Source organism: Falco punctatus (assembly GCF_963210335.1).
Source record: "Falco punctatus genome assembly, chromosome: 4".
NCBI classification, from domain to species: Eukaryota; Metazoa; Chordata; class Aves; order Falconiformes; family Falconidae; genus Falco; species Falco punctatus.
In genome coordinates, this window is record NC_137583.1 from 16344361 (window position 1) to 16367857 (window position 23497).

Below are 23497 nucleotides of genomic sequence, written 5' to 3' on the forward strand. Positions count from 1 at the left end.
CAGCATGAACAGGCAGGGTGTATGGTGTGTACAGTGGGATGGCTGGCCACGTGTGTAAATACACCTTCAATTTGCAGGGGAGAAGGTAGGTGACACTTAGCCAGCTGGTGTTTGGGGAGAAGCATGAAGATTATTCAATTTTTGTGCAGTTTGGAATGTTGCATGCTAAACCTGAGGCTTGTGCAAAGAAGTGTCCAAATCCACAGACTACGTGGGGTAGCAGATGGGTGCCTGGAAAACCTGGCCCAGTGCTACCTGTGGCACTTGGTGTCATTTCACTGTTTTATCTAAATATTTCCGGAATGTCCTCATGAACTTGCTCTTTCTGCTTTTCTCCAGTGCTCCTTCCTCAGAATGGAGAGAGGATGCTCTAAAAACAGCAGTGAGATTAGTTGGGAATGGTAACATCTCATATTAGAGCAGTTGATGCCCTTGGAAAAAGTAGGCACATTTTAAGTACAGGCTCTCTCATCAAAACTGTGATCCTGAAGCTCATCTGCCTGCACAGGCATGTAGGCACGGGCTTTGTGTAGGTAGGATGAATTTCCCACCAGTTGCCTTGCATCCAGATCTGAGTAAGTCCGTATTCACATGGCATTTTCCTTTCAAATGCCTTCAATGCTCTGATTAGTGGCTGACATTTGGGGGAGGTGTAGGTGGAAGGAGAGATGCTGTGGAGCATCTGACACCACAGGGCTGTTGTGGTTGTCAGCAGTGACACTGAAGCAGTCGAATACCCGAGTGCTGCTTATTGAGCTGCACCTTCCAGCATGACCTGAAATGAAGAAAGCCATGCAGCCGTGCTACCAGCTGCTTTCATTTCTGTTGCTGTGAGTTTGAGGTTTTGTTTTCTTCTAGAAGCTGAACTGCCAGACCTTGGCTAGTTGATAACTACATGTCAAGAGCTTTACGCAAGTAAACAAAACTGTAAGGCTCAACAGGACAGCTTGGCAAAGCAAGAGGACTTTAGATGTTTTGAAAGTGAGGTCAAAGGAGCCTGAAAACGTGCCCATTAAAGCAAGATCAAAATGGGGAGGGAGTTTTCCAGACTTGAAAGGCTGCTTGTGACTGGGGCCCATCACCTTAGGGTGGATGCAGGAGGGCAAAACCAATGCTGATGGGGTCTGGGGCTGTGTGATTAAAACATAGATTGCCAAGCTGAGTTCAAGCCAGTGATTCCTGTAGCCCCAGGCTAGTCCTGGATGTACTGAAGCATTGCACTCTGCAGCAGGTAGCTCCAAATACTCCTGCAAATCAAGGAGCATCTCCGTGCCCTCTTACCGAGATTGTTCTCAGCCCCAACATAGAAGTTGCAAAGGTCTCCAGCAAACGGTGTGAATGAATTAAAGAGAAATCATTTGTTCCAGCAGACAGAGTTTTGAAGGGTATAGTTAAAAGTCAAGGAAGAACTAATACTAGTTTAAAGTTATGGTAAGATGATAGTTGTGCTTGGCTCCTGCATTATCTTACTGCCACTGTAATCTGGCAACAGGAATTTGGGGAGCACCAAAAGAAACCCAAAGGAATCCCTTGCACAAAGTGGTTGCTTCTCACTTCTGTGAGAATCACATTCTCTTCCCAGTTTAGTTCTGGACCTGGATTCAATTGCCCTTTGAAATGGAACAAGTGAGGAAATACAGATGAGTACATTCATCACTAGAGAAGACCATCAGAGTAATCTGGCAAAGTGGTGCTTATGCATGGCCAGGAGAAATGATCCCTTCAGAGAAAAGCCCATGTGGTGGGCAGCTGCGCAAGGCTGTCGTGTACTAACTGCAGAGGGGTCTTTCCAGCATCACCGAGTAATTGAACCCAAATCTGGCTCCATAGTTTCCTCTGGAATAGGAGTTGAGGTGGATGCTTTTCCATCTACAACTGCACAGATTCATTTAAGCTTCCTGCAACCCACATCCATAACCCTGTAGTCACCCTGTAATGTACAGAGAAACCTGTAGTTCAAATCCAAATACCCTCCAGCATTGTCTCCTGGAGCTCTGCCACACTTCGCTACACATCCTGCCAGACTCCTCTGTGTCCAGGCTGATATTCATAAGGCCATTTCTAACAATCACCTGCAGTTTCCTCTCATTTCTGCCTGATTCTAGTTTTATCACACAGGATTTCTTTACCTCTTCATGCCTTGAAGCACAAATCAGCCTTTCATCTGGATACCTCTATAGGTATTTCAGAAGTTTTACAAGTTCAAATATAGAAAAAAAATATCTGGTCCCACACTAGCAGTTTTTTCTCAGCATTGGGATCTGTGCTTGGTACAGTATCTGTTGCAGACTTGGCCCACATTAGGGTGTTCATCAGTTTGACCCTCACCCCAGTAGTGATCCTCTGAGCGAGGGGGGAAAAAAACCCAAAACATCAGCATCTTGGAATTATTTGTAACTTTCACAGTCAATCACCCTTTCAAATTGGATTTGTCACTCATCCAAGTGCCCTGAAGCAGTATTTTTTTTTTCAATAGTAAGGGTCCTGTTGAAGGTCCTATTTGTTTTTATATTATTCTGATCCCAGCAACATCTTTATCATGTACTTTTTTATTCATTGGTTTTACTTTGAGAGTGAATGGTTGAAGAGTACACCTACTGTGCACATATTTGTTGCTGGTATTCATTGTTTTAAGGTGCTTTTTAACCAATCCTTCTAAAAGCAATTTTTTTTTTAGTTACAAGCTCAGTGGTCAGGCTTGACTTACAGAGTCTGTACTGAAGATTTTTTGCTACATAATTGTTCATCACAAACTGTTTTTCTTGTAACTGGTACAGTTGCAGTGAACTATTTGGGCTTCTTCAGCTACTGATTTAGATTAAACTTAGCATAGCAGAAGCACTCTGGTGATGCTGTGCTGCACAGGCAGGCAGCATGCTGCTGGCCAGATGTTATCTGCTAATATCATCACCTGCTGCTCTGTGGTTACCTCACTTCTGCAAATCCCTGTCCTGATGGTGGGAGGAACACCTTGCCCAGCCTGGCTGTGGGGCGATGCTGCACAGGGCTCATGGCTCTAGGGAGCACCAGGGCGAAGGGCTGGGCTGCACAGGGCTGCAGTGCCGTGGTCAGTGGAGTCCCCACAGGAGTGCTGTCTGTCAAGTCTTGAGGCAGGTCCTGAACTAAAATCTCTTTGCCTTTAGCTTTTGGAGGTGCTTTAGCTGACCTTGCAGGCACAGGCTATCCTCCAAGTTAAATGCTGCATGGGGGAATCCATTTGGAGTGTATCTTGCTTTTCTTGTGGCATTCATCCTGCAAGCTACTTGGAAAGCATTGGCCCAGAGGATCACTTGATTAAATTTTAAACAGTCTCACCTGAGTCAGTGGTTAAGATAAGGGTGTGCGTAGGTGTTAGGAGAATTGAGCCATAGCCACTAGCAGGACAGAATGGGATTGCCTGATGCTGCTAATGTGAGGGCCTGATGAAAGAATGTCTGTGCATGTCTCTGTATCACAGCAATGAGCAAAACAAATGTTGTTTTCATTTTTATTTTATTTTTTATTTTATTTTAAACCACCTTTCCAGTGAGCTAGTAAAACTGTCTCTTGAAGTAATCCTTGCTTCTGAAGGAAAATGAAATTGTATTTTATGGGAGCTTTCCATTCACTCCCGAAGCATCTCATCTGAATAAAGACATTCCCATTGAGCACCCTTTAAAGTGTATGCCTCATCTGCATGCAATCGGTAGACTAGTCTTTCATTTAAAATATGACAGCCAGATCTAAATTGTCTACTTACAAGCTACAGATGATAATTAAGGAGAAAGTAGCTAACTCTTTGTGCTTTGCAACTGTCTTTCTTTGCAAAAAGCCTCTGTTAATATTAGCACATTTCGGTGCCAGTGTACCAGCCTTTTGTTTTTTATTATTATCCATTTGTAGTAAATCTTGCTTCAGAACTCAGTGGAAAACATTCTGGCCAAAGGGTTATAAATTGGCAGACCAGGAGCTGCTGATAAATAGGAAGTCTTTAAATGAAGTAATTGCCTGCAAAGCTGACTTTCAGGCACCAGTGGCAGGCTCCGCTCCCAGCTGGCTTGGACCGATGTACCAGTCAAAGGTGGGAGATGGGAAGGAATAAAGTCATCTAGTCGGTTAAACTCCCTAAGGTTCGTGTTTTATTTTGTATGCTTTCATCACACAGAAGATGCCCCTTCTGCAAAGGCAGATTGTGGCCTCATAAGACTTCTGTGCGTAGACAGAAGCAAAAGCAAGCCAGCAGAAGTTGCACTAGCTTTGGGTGTGCTCTGTGCCAAAATGTAGATGCCCCAGTTCCCAGGCGGATTTGGCAGAGCTCCCAGGAAGGTGAGAGGCACTGGTTAAACCCTGCATGACCTATTCCAGCTTAATGAAGGGAGAAATCTCCATCCTGGAACTCCTTAGATCAAAACTTGGTGCCTTTTGAAAAGCTGTGCTTTTGCACAAGCAGGAGTTGCAGGGACGGCCGGGTGAAGTTCAGCAGCAGAGGGCACAGGCTGCATGGTTGCAGTGGTCCCTTCTGGCTCTGCCATCGGTTGGCCCGCGAAAGCTGCATCAACTTAGTCCCTTTTCTTGCCAAACTGACCACCTCATCTGGCACTGCAGATCTGGGGTTAATATCTGAACTGACAAGAAGGTGTTCGATAATACATTAGTGAAGGTGGAGATTTTCATCAATACCTCAATTTATATAAACTGGCTCTTCAGGATGGGCCCTAAGGGCTCAGTCCTGGCTTTAGTTATCTTCTTCCACAACGGTTTCAAACCCTGATCTCAACAGTGCTTTTTATACCTGATTTTGACCTCTTGAATAATTTGCCTAACAAGGACTTTTAGATTTTAAGTACTGTTAGTGGAAACTGGCAATGATGCAAGTGAGGAGCCTAATGTTGCATCCTGCTGGGCAAAATTCAGGAAATGAATCCTTCAGGATACAGATAATCTCTGACTGTGACGCCTTCACAAAAGTATTTTCATATTTAATGTGACCTAATGATGCAAAGCAGACTGAAGCATTAAGATGTATTTTTAACCAGGAAATACAGAAGTTGGTTTTTACCTTGGTTGCCATTTGTACATTCTGGTAATTTTTAGGGCAGTCCAGAAAATTGCGGCTTGATTGTTTAAAAATCTTTTTTGTTTTTCAATAAAAATCCAGTTAAAATCTTTTATTCCATGATGACATGAATGCAAGAACTTTCTGAGCTGTTTAAAGCATGTGGCTTCCCTGGCAGTGAAGGCATCAAGATCTTGGTCAAGTCTCTGTACTGGAGCAAGTCTGTAAGCAGCCTGGATGTGCAGCTGGTGTAGGCAAGCCAAGCTCTCCAATCAATGAGTTATTAAAAGCAATTAAAATCTGCAAATTGGTATTCTTCAGTGTCCGTGGGTCTTCAAGGACCACACTGGCTCTGGGAATACTGTCCTTAGACCAAGAGGACAGTAAAATGGGAGATGTCTGTGCTTTTATACATGGACAGCAGTGGTCTGAAGCAGTGGCTGTCTGTGAGCACAGGGTACGATCCCTGTTGTCAGGGAGTTTAAATCGTTGCTGCTGTGATTAAAATGAGGTATCAAGAAGGATGACTTTGTAGCTCTTCTAGTTTTGAGTGCCTCTTCCTGACCCCAATTACAGTCTTCAAAACCCACTTTGTAGAATACTTCAAGACTGGTGTCTTGGCCAAAGAATGGTTATTACTGCCAGCTAGCACTTCTGTTGGAACTGCGGATAAATGCCAGTGCCCTTTTCCCACCAGTGAGGGACTGGGAGATGCTTCCAGCCACTTGATGCTTTGTTTCTGCATGAGTTCTATAGAAAACCACCAGAAATCTGATACAGCCATATCTTCACCTTCTCTTTGAGGCTGACCTTGTGCACAGGGTCCTCTGCACAACCACACTCAGCATCCAGCACCCTGCCTACCCCACAATCTCTTAGCTGATCTGAACGGCTTGGCTTCCATGCCAGACTACTTTGTACACAGCCAGGGAGCCACAGCCCAAGGGTGGCTACGTAAGCGGCAAAGTCCTTGCCCATTCACGCCGCTGGTGTGTTGGGCTGCGTGCGGTGATACAGTGCTTGTGTAGGTGAGAGGAGGGGGTCTGGCTGCCAGAGTCTGTAAAACTGTAAAGCCCCCAGTCCGTTACCCAGACAGGGAGAGGCTGATTGCTCCAGCCAGCGGGCTAGTCACGGGGCAGCAGCTCTGCAGACAAGACGACTTTTCCAGATGTTGAGGTCTTCTCAGTTGCTGCTCTCCTCAGTGCTCTCCAGCTTCTACTTTGTAGTTTTTAATGACTTTTAACATTTGAAGCAAACGCAACCTTAGGGGCTGAACTGGGGCCATAGAGGAGCCTTGTCTTGCTTTGCAGCTCTTCAGACTGGTCAGGTGTTGTCCTCTGTTATGAACGTCCACACACAAACGTTGGGTGAACACAGAGCTCACAGACACACAGCTGGCTGGGAGGTAGATGGGGAAGGAAAGTGGTAGCAACTTTCTGGAGATGGTGTCTGCTGCAGAGAAGAGAGAATGCTGCTTCTTAAATCTTTGTTAAATTGTAGAAGCTTTTCTTTTGGCACTCATAACAATTGGATTCTTGATGAATCTGGGTGGTATTGATCCAGGCTGGCTTATTTTGCTTCATAGAAGCTATATTTTATGTTTAACGCTGTTTCAGTGCCAGAAAAAGTCTTCATTAATGCTTTAGCCCGAATTTGTTCTTAAGGTGGAAGTCACTTTTGGGTTTGTTAATATATGCAGCTTTTTCACAATTTGAAATTTTAATATATATTCATGAACAGTCTCTGTGGTTTACTCAGTGATGGTGTTTTATCTGTGCCTGCCACAATGGCTTTTTCTAAAAGTCAGGCCTTTGACAACTTGCCTTGCAAATTTCTTTTTGCACATTTTCATGCTGCCAGTACAAAAGCAACCAAAGCAGAAACCCTTTGGCTTTGCTTTGTTTGGCATTTGATCCCATGCCCCAGACAGCATGTGGTGACCCAGCTAGGGGACAATTGAACACACGTCCTTCCCCTTTTCCCTGCTCCCAAACGCATGTTGGCTGTGCAGCAGCCCTCAAAGTTTCCCCAGGAGCGTAGGGAACCAGATAAATGGGATGTCTTTGGTCTCCTCTCACACCTGGCTTCTACATGAACTTCTTTGCCAGGAGTTTAATGCAATATTGCTTCTTATTCAATAGATGGAGAGGGTGGGCATCCAACCCCATCCCGCATAGCTCCACCCGGTGAGGTCCCTCTTGCTGTCCTGTCTGGATTCCCAGGAGTGACCTTTGCGAGTTATTCAGTGTGAAGGTGCCGATGGTTTATCCAGAGGTCTGGCTCGGCTCCTGCCCTGCGTGCTGCTCGGGCTGCGACGGAGACCACGGGCTCCTGGAGGAAAGGATTTGACGTGTACTTGGAATGAAAATATTTTGATAGAGATTTTTATTGGAGTCATGCCATAATACTCTACAGAGGACTTAATTTGATTGCCTTAAGTACCTTAGGGCAATATACTTGGGAAAATTATAGTTAAAATACAAAATTAATGTTAAAAAGACAATACAAGGAATAAACATAGCTGCATCTTCTGTAGTTGCTCTTGCATTTATCTTGGCTGGTCTTGGAGGTGAAATTGCTACTTTCTGGGTTTACAGACCTAGATTAAACTGTATGTGAACGCTGCTTCTCTCAGGGATTTATGCTTTCAGGTGGTTCTGGCTGAACAACAGGTGATGCCCAAGAACTTGCATTGATTTTATGGGAAGATCATAATCCGTGTGATTGTGGAAGGTGAGGTGGCTTGGTGGTAGCACGGTGCTATGAACCAATGCGCGCAGCAGCAGAGCGTGCTGGGGTGCAGGAAGGGGGGCTCAGCAGTCCCACATCGCTCCATGCAAAAGCACTGCCAGGGGACTTGGTACACCCAGCTCTCAGTAACAGTTTTATTAGATTCCATGACTTTTGTAGGCCTTTGCTTTGCGCTTTCTATTGCTTATGTCACATATCCAGATGTTTATATTTTGGTAGATTTTTCTCTGAACAGCAGCTTTTGTTCTGCTCTGACAGAGGCTTGTTAGTTTGGAGGCTAATTCCTGAGTAGGTCCAGCAGAGAGGGCAGCAGGAGGGACATCAGAGCTATGGCTTCAGTCAGGATCTCATGGTGGGACCGGGTAATGTTGGGCAGTTGAATATATGGCAATGCAGATACATGCCTGTGGCATTTCCAGGCCTCCAAATGTGCGTTATTCCGTGGACACAATGACTTTTTTTAAGATAATCAAGGGTTACCTTCCTTCAGAGGTAATAGCTAGGCTTCCCAGTGACTAGGAGGCAGTTCACCTCAAGAAAATAGGGAAATGAGAGCGTAGTGCCACCACTCTGTACGGCACAGAACATAAGTGCTGAATTTGAGGAGGTATTTGGGTTTGTAAAGACCAGTAGAGCATGTCTTTGGAGCGCTGTGCTCTGCTTGCACAGCAAGGAAAAGCGTGTGTTTCTGAGAAGAGCTGTGAAAATATCTTGGGAGATAAATCTGGGTCTGGATGTAGGCTTGGAAGTGGGGTTGGGATCACCCACTCAGCTTTCCGAGCACTCCCGGCGGCGTGTGTGCTATAATGAGCCGTTTTATTTCTTTTTTGGTGCTACGACAGAGTACGAGGGTTTGCATTACTGCTACGTGCACAGTCTGGGGAGGTTCATTGCTATGGCTGGCACACGTCTGGGATGTTTCTTCCTCTGGGAGTGTGATGAAGCTGTTACGCAGGCTGTTTTCCAAGAGCTTTGTGAACGCGATCACTGGAAGCAGGTCCTGCAAGAGGGTTCCCAGGCTGCAGACACGGCACTGCTGCCCTCTCCCCACCACCGCTGGGGTTGTCCCTATTCCAATGTCTTTAGACTCCATCCTCAAAAGGGTTTTGTAGCTTCCCTGCCTGAAGACCCGAGCGCGTCAGAGGGTCTCTGACTCACTCTATTAACAGGAGAGAGATGTGAGGTGGTGAGGGATGGAGCAGAGGACATGCATGTCGTGCAGCTCTGGGTAGGCATCCTGGTGTGCCTGCTCTGAGCTGCCTGCACTGCGGGAATTGCCACCGCTCCCAGCACGGTACGCACAGTGTGGTGTGTTGCAACAGCAACTGTGGCTGACAGCTTGTCCTATTAAAAACACTACTGTAGGAAAATAGTACTGGCCAAATGTTTGCACAACAGCTATTTGCGAGTGAGGGCTGGGAACCTGACAAGTTAAGAAATCAAAAATATGGGGTGGGGGTGGGGGGATATTTTCCATTATTTTGACTGGACATAAACCAGAAGAGGAGATACAGGTTGCTACAGCTTTCCTGGTTAGCTTCCCAGCAGCGTCTTCTGGGGTATTTTTGGTGATGCTGCTTTGGACATGTGTTTGGATGGGTGTAAGCCACTGAAGGCAGCTGAAGCAAGGGGGAGATCTTTAGGATGTTCAAATGTCCAGGACATAAGTTAGGAATAAATGTTTGCAAGATGAAGTACGTGAGTGAAACTACTGGTAGTGTTGAATAATTCTAGAGAGATACGGGCTTTGGGATGTTTTGGGAAGGAACGGTGAGATTTCATTGAGAAAACAGAAGCTCAAGGTGAAATACTTTTTTTTTTGAATGCTGTTTGATGAGCAAACTATATCCTTTCTTCCGCTAGAAAGCAAAGAAACAAAAGTCCAAGGTTGGATTGCTGAGTCAGCTGGATAATTTTATTGTTGTTTTCCATCTCCGGAGAAAAATGAACTGATTTTGTAGGGATAGCTATGTGGTAGAAACTAACGTGCGGCTGCTCTGGAAGGGGAGGAGACGTAGGAGGGGAGGGTACTGAAGGCACCTTTGGATGCTGGGAAGTCTGGAGCGGGTATTTCTTTTTGCGGGGTGGTAGAGTGAGGTATGCAAAATTGCTGGGACAGTTAGGAAATACTGGCAAGCACCTCACAGTTTCAAATGTCTGTGGCATATGCAAGCAGCGCTGGGGTGCGCATTGTGGCAGATGGGCAGTGGCAAAAGTGGGGGACAGGAACGCTCAAGTAAATGATAATTTCTTCATCTTGGGAAGAGAGCTGTTAGGGAGCAGGCTTGGGGTGAGAAACAGTCTTGTCGCTGTTCGTGAAGGGGTAGAAAACTCTGGCTTTGCTAGGACACTACAAGTGCAAAAGGGCCAGGGAGCAGTTGTGTCCATGGTACCCGCTGTCCCGCTGCTGGGCTAAGCCCATCACAACCCCACGGCTGCCCAGGGCTCTGCTAACATTTCAGCTGTTTCACTGGAAGGGCTGGAGAGAACTTCAGCGTTAATGACTTTGAGCAGTTCAAATGTGGTATTAACAGGCTGACTACCCCAAGAAGAGACTGATGTCAACAGCTCCAGGATGCCTGGGTGCAAATGTTCAGAACCTACAGGAATTACTAGATAATGGTTATAATTGGCAAGAAATATGGACTGAGGGAAACCGCTTAGCAGCGGCTCCCTCTGCAAGAGTTCATGGTGTGTATGAGAGCTTGTAGCACAGCTTCGTTGCTGCAGGGTTCCCCCCTCCAGAGCAGATTTGGAAGGCAAAGGAGAAAGTTGCAGAGCTCAACTCCATCCACCCTTCCGAAGGCTGGAAGAAAGCCTGTTCCTTGTGGGCAGCCTTTCAGATAGCCAGAATTTAGCACTGAACATGCAGGGATGTCCAGCACCACAGGAAATGTTCTTTGCAGTGAGGAGCACTGTGTGCCTTGCTTCGTCCTTGAGAACAGGCTGGGAAGAGTGCCGGAAAAGCCAACAGACTTCCATTTCGTTAGAGAAAAGACCATTCCGTCTCAGGCAGATTTCCACTTTCACCTGAGCATTAAAGGTTACTTCTAAAGTATTTTTCTTAACGCAGGTAGTATCTCTAGAGGAGCTTTACGGGAGTGATGAGCTCTGCTGTGAGAGGCAAGGCTCCCACTTCTTAGTTTTCTTCTACTAAACCTATGAAAATTCCCTGTTTGGTGTCTTGCAGGGGCATCTACCCAGGGACTGGCTGGCTGGAGGAGGCACTGGTGTGAAAGCACAACAGCACGGTCCTCTGAAATGGGGGAGCTGCAGCCTTTCCAGGGTTAACTAAAAGAAATGCTTTTACACTGATCCCAGAGAAAGGAAGGCGAAAAACCCTGTCATGTTCTTGTGCCTCGACAGAGCGGTTTGATTTGCTCAAGGGCCCTGTGACTCTCAGCATCTCACTACTGTTGTTTTGAAATTTCATTTTCCCCCTCAATTTGAAGGTTATCAGCCAAGATAAACATCTCACTGCAAATTCCTCCACAAATGCTACCTGCAGTAACTAATTTCCAGCAGTATATTTCTCTCGTTACTTTGCAGACAATAAATACAATTGACAATTTGACTACCAGAAACAAGTGAGGGAGAAATAAAGCCCAGTAAAAGGATAATGGATCTCTGGGTTTTTGCAAGCACGTGTGTGGGTGTTGCAGATTTTGTTCAAGCATGTTGTAGACGGGTTGGGGGGTGGATTACAAGATGCTATTTTCAGAAAATAGGACAACCTGCCAAAACAGATAGCTTTTTTTTTTTTGACTGTTTTTCACCACGTCCTAGTAAAAGAATGGAGAAACACTAACCCCATTGAGAATTTTTGGAAGCAGAACTTTATCTGTTATTTATTAATCCAGGCACTGATCAAAGCCCAGGAGAGGAAATCTGTGCCGGTTCATCAATAATACTTGAGCACATACTTGCTGTTAATTGCATGTTCTGTTGGTTTCAAGTCTAAGCCCTGTGTGCATTGCTGAAGGGTGAGGTTTGGTGAGTCAGGCAAGATTAGATCACTTGGTGCACACTCTCCTGCTTGGGCTTTTCTGTGTCCCTAATTCCGTGGAGTGGGACATGGGACAAGATGGGTCTTTGGGGTGGTTGGCTCTGACCATTTCTGTAACTCAAAGATCATCAGGTAGACTAGGCTGCTCAGAAAAAAAAGAGGGGCCATAATTAAAATTAAAATTTTGGCTTGAATATTGTGCTGAGAAAGTTCAGGAAGGAAAGGCAACTTGACATTTACATGGAGAGAGCACAGCTTCTGCTCCCCCACGCATATGCAACAGCTGTAGCTTTGTTCAGCATGTCTGGCTTCACGTCTTGTTTTCAGAGCAGGGGTAATTAGTGTCTGAAAATGTAACTGCTCTTCGCTATTGCGGAACAATGTAAAAATCCTTTTTTTCACTGTAAAACATTCCTGCCCTCTTTTGATCTTGTCAAGCCAGACAATACAGCTGTCTTGTCATCATATTTCCCACGGCAACAGAAAGTTTGCCAAATGGTAGAAGAAACCTCAGAAGCCCTTAATTACTGTGACTTCATCGGTGAAACTTGACTGCCTTTGGTGGACTTGCTACAGATTCAAGGGAATTTGAGGGAATTTGGACCTGGATGGCTTGGCAGTGGCGGTGGCTGTTTGCAAACAGAACCAGCAGGTGAAGGGGATGGTGCCAGTGGCAGTGAGCAGCCAGGGCAACCTTGGTGCCACGCTGCCTGAGTGGGGGCTGCAAGGTCACATTCCTGAGTCATCAGCTTCATTTCTGAGTTAATAACAGCACTCAGTGAAATACAAGGCAAAAAGCACTGTCCAGCTTATTTTTGGAGGAACTTAGAGGGGAAAGGTTTTTCACTACTTTTTTTCCCTGATTAGATCAATTTGTTACTGAAGTGCTCTTTATTTACATTGTCCACCAAGTAGGGAAAATCACTTCTGCTAATGCAGCCCACCAGTATTGCTCAAGTGCTAACAAAGGGCATGATTGCAAAGGTCACTGCCAGGGCTTCTGGTTTTGCTTAAGAAATGGAGAGGCAAAGGTGAAATGCAGGGGTGGTGCTGGAGATAAGGGGAGCAGCAGAAGGAAGACGCAAGATGACTTGAAGGAAAAGGTGGGGTGTAAAGAGTGAGAGATAAGAGAAGATGAAAGAAGAACAAGTCAGAGAAAGCAAGATGCAGAACAGGTAGAATTACATCAAAAGTGGGAGGCAGAGGTAGAGGCAATTAATTTTTTGTGAGTCATCAACAAGCCATCCTGCCCCCAGAAAGGCTGACTCAGCAACATCGGTGGAAAAATCAGCGCTTTCTCTCTGGGATGCCATTCCAGATCAAAGAGGTTTCGATCAGTGAAACTGGATTTTCTGTCACTGATCCTCCCTTGCTTTAAAGAAACTCTTCAAATCTATCTTGCAAAGTCGACATCCACCCTAACCACCCCAGGGCTTGGCTCACTCATCTCTCTTCCCTGCCACGTCTTCTCTTCCCAGGTCTGAGTCATGGTCTATTTTGGGGCCCTTTGCACAACTGAGATCTCGGTTGTTTGGGCAGCGGTGAGGTGGCCGCAAGAGGCACCAATTACTGCACATCCTCTTGGACGCTAGGGAAATCTGAAGGAAAAAAAAAAAAAAAAAAAAGCAAAGTGAATAAAAATAACTTGATGGAAGAAGATTTCTGTGATCTGGTATCCCTGACAGATGCTTGGCCACAAAAGCACTGCTGGGAAGATGCAAGTATGATGGTAATATAATGTATGAATATGGGTTTTTTTCTGGCTTGATTCAGAACTAAGGTGCAGTCAGGAAAACAGGGATAGAAAAGGAAAGTGGTGGTCTCAGAAAGGCTGATGGGTTGGTGGTGGTTAGACTGGGTGGGGCTGTGGTGACCGAGGCCAGTCAGAGGGGCCAGGGATGGGCAGCAGCTCCCAACCTAAATCCTGATAGAAACGTTCCTTAAGTTATTTCATCTTGGGTATACTCAGGAGTGTCAACTGCTACTTGCAACACCATGCGTTGCCCGGTGTGCTATTTCAGGACTCCAGGGGAGGAAAAAAAAACACCCTGAAGATGTGTTTTACATGACAAAATGTGTGCAGAATTGCCTTGTTAGTTTGTTTTTGTTGTTTTTTTTTTTTTTCCCCAAAGAAAGCAATCTGACTGTGTTTAATGTAACTCAGCCCATTTCCACAGTGGTTGTGCAAGCAATGTGAGGGGCAGAGCAATTCTCTAAAGCCTGTTAGCAGTGTGAGGTGGTGACGTAAAGCTAGAGGTCCCACCATTGCAGCCAAGCCTGGCTTTCTGGTGAGGGGCCGGAGCCTTTTCACTGTGCTCAGCTGGAAAAGCAGAAAACACACCCTGAAACGGGGCCCTGGAAAAGCAGCTGTGGTACCTGTGCGCGACCGTTCAAACACAGCAAACGTGGTTAGTTATTCAAGAACCAGAAAATGCTACTTAAGCATTTGGTGTTTTGGTGGGTGTGACAACAACAACAACAGACAAACACAAACCCTCACCCAACCTTGAATGTCTATACTGAGTTGCAAAGTCTGGGCTGATGATAGACCCTGGGTGTGCCAGGGGACAGGAGCACAGGGTGGCTGCCAGCGCTGGCTCTGCACACCTTGCAGGTGTCCCCTGCCCCGGGCTGGGTGGGGAATGTGCTTGAAGCCAGCCTCGAGCCCTGGAGGGGACCGTGAGCGCAGCCTCTGGCTGCACACCATTGCATTCCCTCGGCAAGCAGGGATGGGGCCAAGATTCTTACTGATCCAGAGCCCTACAGAGGCTGCCACTGTTTTCAAAGGGTTTGGAACCAGGTTCCCAGCGTTCTGTGTCAGTACAGCACCTGAGCAGCTGCATGTGCCTGAGGAAAGCAGAGGAACCTTTCTTTCCAGACCATGCAGATCATGCATTTCAAATCTTTCTGTAATCCTGGCGAGGGTTAAAACAAAACCACCTTCTCTCCAGGCTGCAAAATTGGCATGACAGGCACTAGGAAATCTTCCTTCCATTTTTTTCACCCCCTTTAGAAAAGCACAATAAGCCTTGACAAAGTGTATGTGCACACTGTCTGATCATGAGCATTAGAGCTTCTCTTATGTGTTCAGTTTTCATCAGACTTTCCTGGGTTCACGTAGGGGAGGCGACTCAGCTGCTGCTCGTCTCCGCAGCCCAGGCAGACACGTTTCTTGTTTTCATCCCACCACTACTATAGTGACAGAATCTCAGGGAAGAAAATGCCTGAGGCAAATAACCGGTGTTATGCGTCAACCGCTGATGAAAAGGTTCTGGCCACGCATTCGGGTACATTTAGTTTGGACCAGGAAAAGTGAAAAGTCATGCAATCCTCTAACATCCACTAATCCATCTTCTGTGATTTCTGCTGCGGGTGCTTTGTTTTCCTCTGGGGGCCCAGCTTCTTATTTAGTCATATATTCATGGCTGCTGCTACAGTTGGGTTGCTGTTGCACACATTAATTGCCCTTGAGCAGAGGAATGTCTCCCAGAAGGCTTCATCCTTTCTCTGCACCAGATCATAACTTCTTTAATTGCTGCTGTTAACTTGCTGCTGGCTTCATCCCTTTCACTCTCCCTGTGCAGAGCAGTGTGATCTCTGTGTCCCCACTGCTGGTAATCTGGGCCATGCAACAGGACCTGCCCAAGTACCCCTTCCAGGGATCCCCTTTCTCTTTCTGAATCAGAAATTAAAATCATTACAGCAAAAAAGAGTCTGGCAGGAGCCACCAGTCAGAACCACAAATCTATTAGCTTGGCTGCTGATTGCAAACAGTGCGTGAGTATAAGGTTAGGGCTTTGGTTGCCTAAACCAGGGCATGCAGATGATTTCTTTGAGCCAAGTTGTGTATTCCTGCTGCAGCTTGGTTTTAAAAGCTCTTCATGTAGAAGTGCTCTGTGGCTCACGGCCCCAGGGGCTAGCAGCCCCAGGTAGTTATGCACTAGGCAGTTCTAGACAAGAAAGTCATAAACTTCCAAAGTCAGGTAGCTCATGGGCTTAGTATAGAGGATAGGACCTGTTTTCTGCTGCCTTGACTATAAGAATTTGAGAATCAAATTGGGTTTTGTGTTATCCTTTTTCAGTTGTTGCCATGGCAAAACCCCAGAAAGGAGAGGGGGGTTGTGTTAAACCATTGGAACATCAACTTTTTTCTGAGGCTGATTAAAAGATGTGCTTCAAGTCCTCAGTCTCACCTAGACACTCACATGGAGGTAATCTCATGTGTACAAGCAGCTCCGATGAGCACAGCCCACAAGACCACTTGCAGTGGCAGTTACTCAAGCAGGAGATCAATGCGCATCAGGAATGAGATAGGGAGACAGAGCAAATGTATTTATATCTTTATTCAGGTCACAGTTCCCTTTTTCTATACTTCACCTTCCGTTCTTTGGTATGTTTTCCAGGTTGCATCAAGTGAATTTCGATGCTCCCACTTGTGAAGGCAAGCGCCGAGAAAAGCTCTCCTTGATAGGGGACTTCTCCTCTTCAGCGGAGTTCTTTGTCACCATTGCAGTCTTTGCCTTCCTCTACTCGCTGGCGGCCACCGTGGTTTATATCTTCTTCCAGAACAAGTACCGTGAAAACAACAGAGGGCCTCTAATTGTAAGTGTGCATTTGCAGCATTTTCATGCAGAGGTCTTCACCTCTTGCTTTTTTTTGGTGGTCGAGGCTGTAGTGTGGTCTGGGAGATCCAGGTGGCCTGATGCCCAAAGCATCTCTGCATTCATCTCTGTTTTTTTAATCTTAATGATGATTTAAACTTTTAACATCAAAGGTAACAAAGACTATGTGCGGGTGGAGTTTAGTCCTAATCTTGTCTGTACTTGTGGGATTCCCTGCTGCTCTCCCACTGCATGTAGTGATGGTGTTCACACAAACAATGAACATGTAGCTGGGTGGTTGCAGAACTGGGGCCTGAGCCATACAGCTGGGACAGCACAGCTTGGTCGGTGGGGAAAAAAGGGAAGAGGAGATCTTGGACATCACCCTAGCAAACAAATGAAACCATGCCCCTGACCAAAGCCTAGCCAGGGAGATTGCTTATTGCTAATTACCGCCGGGTACAGCCAAATTATTTTGCTTTGGAAAATTGTGGCTGGTTTTCCAGTATTACGCTGAGCTCCCAGCACATTTATGTCTCAGCAAGGGTTTATGAGGTTCCTTACTTTCCAGTTATCATTCTATGCACCCATCAAGCTGTGGCTATTCATGCCTTTATTTTTCTTTTTACTGATTCCTGAAGGCTTGTGAGGAAAAGCAAGTGCTGCTGTGCATTCATTTTCTGCTAAATCCAGACTGTAAAGGTAGTGAGAGCTATTTTGTTGGCGGTGTGCGTTACCTGTCCACACATCCCAGCCCGTGGTACACCCCATGGGCTTGCCGGGCTGCCAAGGGCTGTGTGCTCATCCTCCGCTGCGCTCAAGTTGGGTCAGGTCTCCGTGGGCTGCAGCGCTGCAGCGCACTGTCCCTTCCATGGGCAGCCCTCTCCTGCGTGGCTGCAAGGGTGAGGTCACACTAAGGTAGAGGAAATATTTCTCTGATGTCTTGGTGTGAAGAGAGCAATTCAAAGGGGAGGTGGGCAGAGTTTAGTGAGAACTAATGTAAAGAGTTAGTTCTGGATTTCAGAAAAATCTAAATTTTACGATGGACAGAAAGCAGACATTTGGCTGAGATTTTGCCTTAAGTGACTGAAAGCCACCGGTAAAGAGCATAAGAAGAAAAAAACAGAAAGGAAAATAAATGCCAGCGCAGAAAGGCTGTACCTGTTAAAGGAAATAACTACAGTAACAGTAAGCAAAAGATTAAACTGTAGGAAGGTAATCTTAGCATCACAGGGTTTTGCAGCAGGAAAATCTTTCCCTCAAGGAGATATGACTTGTTTTATTTAAGTTTGCATAATTCAAAACTGATGAATTGTTACAGAAGAAGAAATTCTAAATCCATATCAAATGAAATTAATCTCTTCATTTGGGGATTGTGGGGACCTTTCCTCTCTCCCTAGAAAATGGCAAGGAAAGGAGGGGAAATCTTCAGAGAGGAGAGGTAGAACAGGCAAGATAAAGGGGTCCCTACAGAAATAGTAAAGAAATGAAGTGCCTTGCTTCTTCTTGATTCGGTTGATATCAAGCAATATCTCATTTTGGACTGTCTCATCAAAGAATTAGTTGCAGAGATCTGCCACTTTAATTTTCTTGAGGAAAATAATTCTTTCTTCTCACCAACCACGTTATCCTGTGTAGCAACAGAATAAGGAAAGAGGAAGAAATAATACTAATAAGTCAGATTAGGATGTGGCTGTTTGCTATCGTCCAGGACCTTGCTGCTGCAGTCATGTTTGTCATAGGATGTGTGGTGCAATCCGCTACAGCGCTAACGTGGAGTTGATTTAATTTGTTCTGTGTAATAGACTGTAATTGAATCCACAGGTTAAATTTAACAGTATCTGTTACCAAAGCCTCTGTTTGCTATTTCCCAGTCTTTAAACCAAGCCTAAATGACCTTATTTGTTCAGAATATAAAGATGCTTCCGAATTTGTCCTACAGCAAAAGCAGCTCCAGCGGGTGAGTGGTGGTGGGAAGTGGCTGAGGGTTGTGCTCAGCTTGTGCCTGCTGGGAGGGGAGTCCCATCTGCCCCAGCCCCACACTCCAGCATCTCCTTTGCACTGCCAGCTCTGTTGTGTTGGGTATTTTTAGAAAAAAAGACCCTTTTTCACCCAGACCACATCCTTGCTGGTCTCTCCGGAGGCTGCACAGTGCAATGGTTGTGAGACCACAGCCTGACTGGGACAGGGTGGGAGTCCTGCTGTGCAGTGGAGGTGTAGGGAAAATGCAGAGCCCCAGGCAGAGAAAAAACAAGTAACTGTAGCCAGGAGGAATTCAAGGGTCAAGGGAAACTCAGAATGAAAACCAGCTTCCCCAGCCGCAGGGCTCACCTAAGGGGTGTAATGCATTGTGCAAAGGAGGCAGGCGATGCATCCTCCAGCTCCGGGGAGATGCTACACTGAACTGATGTACCCAGCAAGATCACACGTATATCAGATCAGATGTGTGAGTATGTCTCATCCCTGAGATTGTTCCTTCCAAAAAAAAAAAAAAAAAAAAAAAAAGTGCTGCAGAAATCCGAGGTACTTTGTGCACACCCGAGTCCAGCCAGCAGCCACCAGCACGTGTGCGTGCAGGAGGCAGGGCAGCCCGCTCTGCTTTGTCGCCAGGTGGGATCTGTGTGGCAGGCACTGTTTCCAGACTACCAGTTTTTTACCTCTTAGTGAAGAGTTAGAAGACGATAGTTTCATCTGTCCTTGCTTCTGCTGCAGTGCCTGATCACAAAAACCATTTTAAACCCATTCCCATTTTAAGCCTTGTGCTTCCTCTTGGCTTGATATTTGCTCAGTCTGGGATGACATCTGCCTTTAAGTGGCACCCTCTCCGAACTGGCTGCCTTTCCTCCTGACAAATTTTCAGGATTTGAAAAATGAGTATGACAGGAGAAGTGGAGAGTGGAAAAAAACCTTTCACTTGAAATTTTAAAGTATTTTTAAAAAAAAAAAAACCAAAACCTTGCACAGGCAGTCAGAGAATCATCAATATATTACCAACATGCAGCAGCCTGACTGGATGCAGAATATACAATTATAAAGAATTTAATCACCACTAAGTCAGGAGAAACTCGCAAAGACATTTCAGTCACAGATGTTTCACATTTACCTTGTTTATACAGATATAGGGAAGCTCAACTGCATGTGCTGAGATCTCACAAAGCATCATTTTAACTGTGGAAAAATATTGTAACGTTCAGCCTGAAGTGAGACATCACGGCAAGGAAGGATTTCCACTCGGTGAAGCCGTTATTCCTTCCGTGGCCGTTTGGATGGCACCTTGTTTCATTCGCTGTGCAGTGAGCCATGTCTGTTGCTAACATCGCCTGTCAGGTGTGGGGGATGAAAATCTTCCTTTTGGTCACACAGGGGCCCTGGTTGTGTCACACATCTGTGATGGAGGCAGGGTCACCCCTTCCCAGTGAGCCCTTGCTGTGTGCACCCTCCGCTTGCCTCGCTAGCTCCATGCAGAGACCATTCAGGGGGCGGGGGGGGTCATAATAGATAGATGAACCTAAGAGAGGACCTTGGATTCCTAGTTCCTAAAGCCACAAGGAGCAGTTTGCCAGATATTAAATACTTAATAGATATGTGCAATGTGTTTCTGAGCTCTGCAAACCGCAGCTGTGCGTTTAATTTCATTGCAAACTCCCGCCGATGCACACGTACAGGGAGGAGCTGGGGGCTCACCTCGGCGGTGACAAGTGCAAGCCAGTGTCTCAAATGACTGATTAGTGCTCCAGAGCTAAAAACATTTTAAAGAAAATTAATTGGAGATGGTGACTTAGATTTTAATGAATGCTATGTATAAAATCTCACCAGTTTTCAGTATGTCTGCATCTCCCAGACCAACCTAAACTGGTTTCCACTGGTGTACCACTATGTACCCTGGGGAGGCATTGCTGGTTTGCCATGAGAGCAGGGATGAGCTGCACCCTGGGACTGCTGCCCCTAGCACCTCTGTCTCGATGCCCTGCTTCAGATCTATACGTTTGCAGCTGCTTGCGAGCAGAGAGTACCCGACAGTTTGTCCTGTGCTGAAGTTTTAGGGGATCAGGGGTAGATGCTTCTGTATATCTCTGGGAAAATAAAGGAAAGAAAGTCAGAGTCAATATGTATCTGTACGTATCACTCAGACGTCTTAATACCCCGTATGTACTCCATTTAAAACCCACGCTGACAACTCTGTCTCTGTGTGCCTTCAGGTTTATCATGGGGTAGTTATAGATTGGTCATGGAAAAACAAATATATTCATGTATAAATGTAAATTATCTTATTAGTATTCTGATCTACTAATACAAAAACATAAAAATATTTAGCCAAGAAAAGTGGCTGACATAGCCGTGAAAAGAAATATTTCATTTTTATAGTGATTAGTAGATAATCTCATTCTTACGGTGCATAAAGATACTTACCTGTAAGAAGATGAAATCTTTCCTTTCCATCCGGAGTTATGTGAATAATCACATTAAGCAGTTTGGTTCCCGACACATGTTGCAGACCAAGCGAGTTAAGCACACTCCTAGTCTGCTTTTTGGAGATGTCTTTGATTAAATATGTTTTATTTCCTCCCCTTTTTCCAGCTTTCTAGAAAATGCATAGGAAAAGAATAGAGAGCCATCTGTAAAAACAAAGACTGAACTCTTGCAGTTTAAAAATGAAATTATGAATAACCTGAATAATTCTTTGCATTTCAAAGAGCTGTTTCAGCCCACTGTTGTCATCTCCTTTTCTGAAACACAAGACACGGTGACCTTGCTGTACACGCTGGTGCCTCCCGAAGGGCTCTGCACATCCCTGGCAGAAGCAAGCTTGCAAGGCCATACACCATTGCAAGAAGCACGTAATTCTTTCAAAACTTCATTCAGCAGAAAATCTGGGGTGGGACATTGTTCAAACCAAAAAAGAGCTAAAACGCCACTGTAGGAAGAAGGTGTTTGCTGCCTGCAGAAGAAACCTGCTGTTGGACTTACCTGGTCTGGGGCTATGGTTCTCACTGGGGTGGTTCTTGAATTTTTAAGTTGGTTGTTACTGTGAAAGCAAATCCTCTGGATGGTTTGTCCCTGCTGGGGTAAAGAAATCTGCCTCTGCTCCTGCCTGGCTGCCCATGAAGCCTGTAGGCAATGCTGCTGGGCTGGATGGGCTCTGGCTGGGAGGGTTTGTAGGCTCTGGTGTGTGAGGAGTTGCTCCCTCGTCTGCTGTAAAAGTATTGAGAGGGTTTTGTCAGATGCAAAGGTTCTGTAGCAGGAGTGTTAGCAGATGGAAGCGCTTGCAGAGAGGCACTGAACGCCCTGAGTGGAAGCCAGTTACGGGGCCTGCAGCTGTGGTTCAGTGAGGGAGGAGGGAGCGCCAGCACAGCAGGGATGCTGGGCACCCTCCAGCCTGGCCAGAGCTGAGGTTTTGCACATTTTCAAGCATAGCAGCCCAGGGCCATCATGCCAAACTTGGACCACGTTGGCCAGGAGAGAGAGCAGGGCAGAGTGCGCTCGGGGACACGTGTTACCGTGCCCTAGGGGTTGCTGGAGCCACGAGCAAAGGAAACACGTCCCCTTTCCAAGCCAACGAGCAGCTTCTGCAGATGCTTTTGGCTGGGTGAGATCGCGCTGGATGCTGACTGATCTGAAACTGTGCTCAGGAGGTTTAAGCAACTCAAAGTGATTGTCCCCTCCAGAGATGGGCATTTTGCAAAAGCCAGTAGCTTGATAGCAAGGAGAAATGTTTTAGTTGCCATGAAAAGAAAAGGCATTCACAGTTCTGTTCTAAAATGTATAATATACAAAACTGTTCCAAGTAGGCATTTTTGGCAAACTCAGTAATAGCAAGTTTCAACTTGAAAAAGGCAGCAAGATTATTTTTTTTGTTTGTTACACATACTTCAGGCTCTAAAAACTCCCTGCTTGGATATTCAGCATATTTTAAATACTGTTTTCTGCTTTCTCCTACACATTCCTATTTTGCCTCCTTCCCAAAGGCACCTGAAGGCAGACCAAAGTATCTCAGCTGAGATCCGAGAAAGAAACTTTGCAGTATTAGGAGCATAGCATAACTGTACAACAAGGCGCACGGAAGAGATCTGTAGGCACCATTTCAAGAGAGCAACTACAAAAATTACTTTGTTCCAAAGGAAAAAAAGAATCACCCATGCTATGGGGATATTAAACATTCAAATGCAAGATTTGTTTTAGTATGCAGACACTCTGGCTTTAATTACCAAGGAGAAATTCTCCAGATAGACATTAAGCCACAGAACAGCTTAGCTTGAAATTCACTTTTTAGCATGTCATTATCTTGTAGCTGCGTTCCACCCAGAGCTGTGAAAATGTTCAGCCAGAAATCCAAACCCACTTGAAAACAAGGGAGGTTCGAGTTCCAGCCAAAGCTGAAGGTTAGCGAAGATTCAGAATAAATAGGAAGATGGGAGTTTGCTCTAGTCATATATTTTGCTCCTTGCACAGCGTGGAGGAGATGGAACAAATTCTCCAAGAGCCCAAGCCCCACCATGTAGCCTTGGTGAGAGCACCTGCTGAAAACTCCTGGTGTTTCATTTGCCTTTCTGTCCGAACTTCTTGACAAGATGTTGGCCGGCTGGTGGATGGGCTGCGTGGTTCCTTCTCCGAGTGCCACTGCAGGATCTTTGCCTCTTGGCACGGTGTGTTTCTTGCACCTGGCCAGACTTTAACTGGTTTTGGAAGTTCCTGTGTAAGAGGGCTGATCCCATCCACCAGGAGTATGGAGCCTTTCCCCAAGGCTCCGATCTGCTCTCATAGGGGAATTGGTGGCAGAGAGGGCAGGGTTAGGTGCGTGCGGACACCCTGGTGCAGGGGAGCGGAGGAGGTCAGCAGAAGGCTGGAAGATGGGGTGAGATGGAGAAGGCAAGACCTGAGAAATAACACTAAATACTTCATCTCTTTAGGACCAGCCCCTCAACTGCACAGTGCCACTGGGTGTTCCTACCAGCACGTTATAGCCAGCCATTAGTTGGGGTGATGGACTCCTGCACATCACAGTCACTTGTGCCATGAGTCGTACAACTGCCTCACCGGCACGGGGTCAGGGTCTACGAGGGGCTCCACAGCAGGTCCGAGCTGCTGCCACCTGCTCAAAGAACT

The 23497-nt window shown here is 46.0% G+C and overlaps 1 protein-coding gene across 2 annotated transcripts in view; it reads left to right on the plus strand.

Annotated features, from left to right (window-relative positions):
- SYNPR (synaptoporin) overlaps positions 1-23497 on the plus strand; it is a 110094-nt gene that overhangs the window by 81877 nt on the left and 4720 nt on the right. For both annotated transcript variants that reach the window (XM_080382788.1, XM_080382789.1), the window contains one exon: positions 16196-16394. In XM_080382788.1, coding sequence (XP_080238914.1) covers positions 16196-16394 — 199 coding nt within the window. The remainder of the gene's footprint in view (positions 1-16195; positions 16395-23497) is intronic.